Here is a 6,140-nt window from a genome sequence, read left to right as displayed (position 1 = left end):
TTCATATTTGTAATTATGGGTAATTTAGACGCAAAATTAAGTGGATGTTTTAGATTATCTTTTCTAAAAGATAGATGTGAGTAACTCAGATACAAATATTGAATCACTCTATGTATCTCTTAACAATGAATTTCCCAATTTTCTAATAACTACTATAGACAATACGAATATTGAATTTCCCAAAAGAGACAAGCTAGCAATATTTTCTAAAATATTGAAACAATGAATTTCCCAATTTTCTAAAATAGTAGAGGCGAGTTATTTTTTATGAAACATTATAGATCTAATAACTACTATAGACAATACGAAATTGAACACGCGATGTTTCTGATTCTTGTAACTTTGTAAGAATTTTAGAAATTATCTTTTTTTTTCTTGCTATGATCAGATTGATTGCAACAGTTCAATCTGTACTGAAGTATAAGAAGGATGACATCGAATTTGTACTTCAAGATCAGTCCATCAGTACAGAATTACTGTGAGCAGAAATGCACAGAAACGAGCAATGGGCATCAGCAGTACACAACAGTGGCCATGAAGCGTCACCATCACCATCAGTCACAAGCAGAGGCAGGCGCTTGTTCATGCGGCGGCGGCGCGTCGTCGAGCTCCCTGAGCGTGGCGACCACCTGCAGCATGTTAGGCCGCTTCGACGGGAAGTCATCGACGCACTGCAGCGACAGCTCCAGGAACCTCGCCATCTCCCTCTCCTCTCCATCCCCGGCAGCAACCACAAGCTCCGGGTCGACGACCTCCTTGCCGGCGCCCTCCCTGACCTTCATCTTGACCCAGCCGACGAGATTGGTATCCCCGAAGTCCTCCTTGTCCGTCGGCCTCCTCCCCGTCAGGAGCTCCAGGAACACCACGCCCAGCGAGTAGACGTCGCCCTTGGCGGTACACCGGAAGCTCTGGTAGTACTCCGGCGGCACGTACCCTGGCGTCCCCGCCAGCGTGCTCACGCTCAGGTGCGTGTCCAGCGCGCTGATCAGCCGCGCCATGCCGAAGTCGGCGACGCGTGCCTCCATGTCGCCGTCGAGGAGGACGTTGCTGGACTTCATGTCCCGGTGGATGATGTGCGGGATGCAGTTGTGGTGAAGGAAGCAGAGCCCCCTGGCGGCGCCGCGCGCCACCCGCTTCCGGCGATCCCACGGCAGCCGCAGCGCCCTGCCGTGGAGCCCGTCCTCCAGGCTGCCGTTGCTCATGTACTCGTACACCAGCAGCCTCTCCTCGCCGATCTTGCAGTAGCCCAGCAGAGGCACCAGGTTCCGGTGCTTGATCTTGCCCAGCGTCTCCATCTCCGCCGTGAACTCGCGGTCGCCCTGGTAGCTCAGGTGGATGAGCTTCTTGATGGCCACGCACGATCCGTCCTTGAGCGTCGCCTTGAACACCTCGCCGAACCCGCCGGAGCCGACAAGGCTGCCGGCCGAGAACCCGTTCGTGGCCTCGATCAGCTGCGTGAAGGTCAGCCGCCGGAGCTGCCGCTGGAAGGTGGCCACGTTGATGCTCAGCGCCTCCTTCTCTGCCTTGCCCAGCTTCCAGATCGTCGCCGTCCGCGTCCCGTCCTGCAGGCTGCTCAGCATCCGCGCCTCGCGCGCCTCCTTCCGGCGCGCGCGCGCCACCACGAAGCACGCCACCGCCAGACCGCACGCCACCACGCCGGCGACCAGCACGGCCAGGATCACGCTCCACAACGCACGCCTGCCAGAACGGCTGCCGTCGCCGTCGGGCTCCGCCAGGACGGACGACGACGCGGTCGCCCTCGGCGTCGGCCCACACGGCAGCAGCGGCATGCCGCAGAGCCCCGGGTTGCCAGTGTACTGGCTTGCCGGCAGCGTGCTCAGCTGCCCGCGCTGCGGGATCTCGCCGCTGAGGTTGTTGTCAGAGACGTCGATCTGCACCAGGAAGGAGAGGTTGGAGAAGGAGTCCGGGATGCCGCCGGAGAGCGCGTTGTGCGACACGTCGAACACGCCCAGGTTGTGCAGCCTCCCGAGCGACGCCGGGATCTCGCCGGTGAGGTTGTTCCGCGCCAAGTCCAGCACCTGGAGCACCACCATGTCGCCGAACTCCTCGGGGATGTCTCCGGTGAGCGCGTTGTAAGACAGGTCCAGGTACTCCAACGTCTGGTACCTTGTCCAGCCGCTGACCGCCGCGCCGGAGTAGAGCCGCGTGAAGTCGCAGCTCTTGAGCGTCGGCACCTGCAGCAGCCGCTCCGGCCGGATGCCGGCGAACTCCAGCAGCCCGCCCACGCCCTTGCACGAGTTCCCCACGTTGCGCACGAACGCCAGCGTGTTGCCGGACAGGATCCCGCTGAGCGGTGTCGACCCGAGCTGCCGGCCGAGCCGCCGCGGGATCTCGCCGGTGAGTCGGTTGCTGTTGAGGTCCAGCCACATGAGGCTGCTGCAGTTGCCGAGCTCCTTGGGGATCACGCCCTCCAGGCTGTTGTTCGCCAGCTGCAGCACGGCGAGCCGGGTCAGCCGCCCGAACTCCGGCCGGATGGTGCCGGTGATCCGGTTGCTCGTGAGCGACACCCACTCGAGGCCGGTGCAGTTGAACAGCTCGACGGGGATGTCGCCGCCGATGAAGTTGTTGTTGAGGATCAGCGTGCGGAGGCCGCGGCATTGCCCTAGCTCCGCCGGGATCCGGCCCTCTAGGCCGTTGAACCACATCACCAGCTTCTCGAGGCCGCGCAGCTGGCCGAGCTCCGGCGGGATCGGGCCACGCAGGTAGTTGATGCTGAAGTCGATCACCCTCAGGCGCGAGCAGTTGGCAAGCCCCGGTGAGATGGTGCCAGTCACCATGTTGTCCGGCATCCGGAGCTCCTCAAGCGCCGCGCCGGGCGAGCAGAGTTCGGCCGGCAGCACGCCGGAGATCTTGTTGCTGCTGAGGTCGGCGACCCTGAGGTTGGTGCAGGAGGTGATCGTGCTCGGGAGGGAGCCCGAGATGAAGTTGTTGCTGAGGAGCAGGCTGTCGAGCGACGTCAGGTTGCCGAGCACGGCGGCCGGTATGGCGCCGGTCAGCTTGTTGTCCGCGGCGTCGAGCAGCCACAGCGCATGGCACGCCGACAGAGACTCCGGGATTGGTCCCGTGATGTTGTTGCTCGACACCTTGAGAATTGTGAGCGAAGCACATGAGTTCCCGATGCTGTCGGGGATCGGGCCGCTGAGGTGGTTGGACGAGACGTCGAACACCTCGAGGCCGGCGATTCCAGCCACCGACTCCGGTATCGGCCCGGTGAGGCCGTTGTACGACAGGTTGAGCGTCGTGAGCCCCGAGCAGCGCGACAGCGCCGGCGGGATCGCTCCGCCGAGGCGGTTCTCGGACAGGTCGAGCAGAGTGAGCGTGTCGGCGAACGACATCCTGGAGACGTCACCGGAAAGGTTGTTGCCTGACACGTCGAACGACTGGATGCTCGGCGCGCCGCCGGCGAGGAGTGACTCCGGCAACACGCCGGTGAGGTTGTTCCGCGCGAGGCTGACGGCGGTGAGGTTCGGGTAGCGCGTGAGCAGGTCCCCGGGAAGGCTCCCGCCGAGGCCGCCGTAGGCGAAGTCCAGCGTCCGCAGCGCGGGAGGAAGGCTGAGCAAGTCGGCGGCGTCGGCGCGGAGCGCCGCGCCGTTCCCGGACAGGTTGAGGTGTTGCAGGGTGTCCACCGCGGAGAGCGCGGCGAGCGACGCGCGTGCGGCGACGAGGCCGCTGCCGGCGAGGTCGAGCCGCGTCACCCTCCCGTCGCCGCCGTCACACGCCACGCCGTGCCAGGTGCATGGCCCGCCGTCACTCCCACTCGGCTGCCAAGACGAGAGGACACCGCCAGGGTCTTTCTGGATGGAGGACTTGAACCGGAGCAGGGCATCGGCGTCAGTTGCCGCCACAGGTGTAAACGATGACGACGCGTAGATGGAGGATACGAGGAGGACGAAGTTGAGCATGTCCATGGTGAATGGTGGCAGCAAAGCTGGGCGACAGTGGATCGGATGGGAGATGAGAGGCGAACGAGAGTTCAAGGAAGCATGGTACAGGGAGCGAGAAAGCTACCCGACCCGAGAGAGATCAGAGATGGTGCAAGTTAAAATTGTTTGTTTTGGAAGCCAGTAAGATCGATAGATGTCTTCGGTTTGGGATTAGTATATGTAGAAACACCAATGAATTGAGACCAAGGATCGGTGTCATACAGTAATCTGTGTTCTCTTGCTTGTTGGTGTGGCTTTTTGGGGCTGTGTAGGGCCTGTGCTTCCATTTAACCAAGCAAGCATTTCTACTCGTTCCCTTTTTCAGCTGCTGCACGTACATGATGCGTTGGATATACAACGTGCATACATATATACAGCGGTGGTGTGTGGTGTGTCTCTTTGATGTGTGGTATATTGATTCGAGAGTTACTATATATTTTAGGTGCCTAAATTTCCCGACGAAAATCTTTCATTACCCATTTCTTCACATCACTGCCACATTTTAAATTGATAGTAGCGTACCGGCAGGCGGCAGCGATGCGGGCGGGGGGGGGGGGGGGGGGGAGAGGCTCATAAAAAACCAACATTGGTGTTGTTTTCAGGAAATCCTAAAAGGACAGCCTCAAGAAATAGGAAGCTCATCACTACTGGTTCTAAAAAAAATGGCAGGTGATGTAGTTCTCCAAAAATCCAAAAAACATGCGGAAAAAAATGATCAATTATTAAGTTTTGTATTTTTCGCACGAAAAACACACGCGCTTCCTGGCCAACGGCATCAAACCCTAGACCTCCTACTCTACGTGTTCCACCTAAACACTTCATCTGTAAGATGTTTGTGTCCATTTGTTCTCCTCATTTTATGTCACTCTGGTTTTAGAATGAATATTTGGGATCCAAAATGAATTCAAATAAAAAGTGATCAATTATTAAGTTTTGTAATTTTTCTAGATCTACAACTTTTGTTTTGGTTATTTCTCCATCTGAGGTCATTTGAAGAATTTGAATTTCAAATGTGAGGAAATTCAACCATAATTTTCCTTAGATATAGATTTCAAATGAAAAAGTTGTCGACTGCAAAGTTGCATAATTTTTCAAGCTCTACAACTTTTGTTTTGGATGTTTCTCCATCCGAGGTTGTTTGAAAATTTGAAATTTTAAATTTGAGAAATCAAACATATTTTTTGTTAGATAAATGATTTCAAATGAAAATATTGTCAACTATAAAGTTGCATTACTTTTTCAGATCTACAACTATTATTGTTTGGTCACTTCTCCATCCGAGAGCTTTAAATATCACTACAGTCACTTATGACTATGGAATATATGGCTTTAATTAGTTGATGTTAACTTCTATGTAATCTTGTGAATCAAATAGAAAGACATCATAAAAACTTCAAACAAAAAAGTTGTAAACTACAAAGTTGCATAATCTTTTGAGATCTACAACTTTTATTTTGGTCACTTCTCAACGAGACCCTTAACTACCACTGCACACTTACTTATGACTCTAGAGCATTTGGTTCTCCTTTGGTATTTAATCTATAAAATCTTGTGGTGTATATTTATACATCCAAATGATCTTAAATAAAAAAAAGTTTGATGTACAAACTTGTAGATCTTGTCGATTACTACAACTTTGATATAAAGTTTATCTTCATTGGCATTTGAGTGAAAACTAAAATAAGTATGTGAGGTGCTGATCTACAAATAGTATATAACACATTTAGTTGTCAGTAGTTTGTATTTGTTCATGTCCAATTAGAATATTAGATGGGCTTTATGATGTGAGGTGCTGTTCTACTTCTAGTCTAACTTTTGTTTTTGTTTTAACTTCAGGAATATCCAAGGAACTTGATAATGCGGTCTACATGTGCTGGTTGAAAAGACCGAAGAATCCTACGGGTGTTTTATACAGGAATAGTTGTTATGAAAAAATCATAATCTATTTTGTATTATTAAAATGTGATCTCATGTTAATTATGTATTTGACTATTGATTTTAAGTGGACTTATGTACTGATTACGATATTACATTTCATATGTTGCTGGATAATATTGTACTCAATCCATCCCGAATTATAAGACTTTTGACTTTTTTGACATCAAACTTAACCATTCATCTTATTCAAAAATTTGTGCAAAATATCACTTCTTTTGCCGTGGCTTGGTTTATTAATAAAAGTTCTACAAGAATGAC

General features: G+C 52.6%; 1 protein-coding gene across 1 annotated transcript; it reads right to left on the bottom strand.

Moving 5' to 3' along the window:
* On the bottom strand, positions 325 to 4,248 carry LOC8083890 (brassinosteroid LRR receptor kinase BRL2). The gene has a single exon (XM_002464758.2). It carries the CDS (start codon positions 3,927 to 3,929, stop codon positions 555 to 557), a length of 3,375 nt encoding a protein of 1,124 aa, XP_002464803.1. The 5' UTR covers positions 3,930 to 4,248; the 3' UTR covers positions 325 to 554.

Source organism: Sorghum bicolor, chromosome 1 (genome assembly GCF_000003195.3).
Source record: "Sorghum bicolor cultivar BTx623 chromosome 1, Sorghum_bicolor_NCBIv3, whole genome shotgun sequence".
NCBI classification, from domain to species: domain Eukaryota; kingdom Viridiplantae; phylum Streptophyta; class Magnoliopsida; order Poales; family Poaceae; genus Sorghum; species Sorghum bicolor.
Note: the sequence above shows the minus strand (reverse complement) of the source record. Positions and strands in the feature narration are given on the sequence as shown.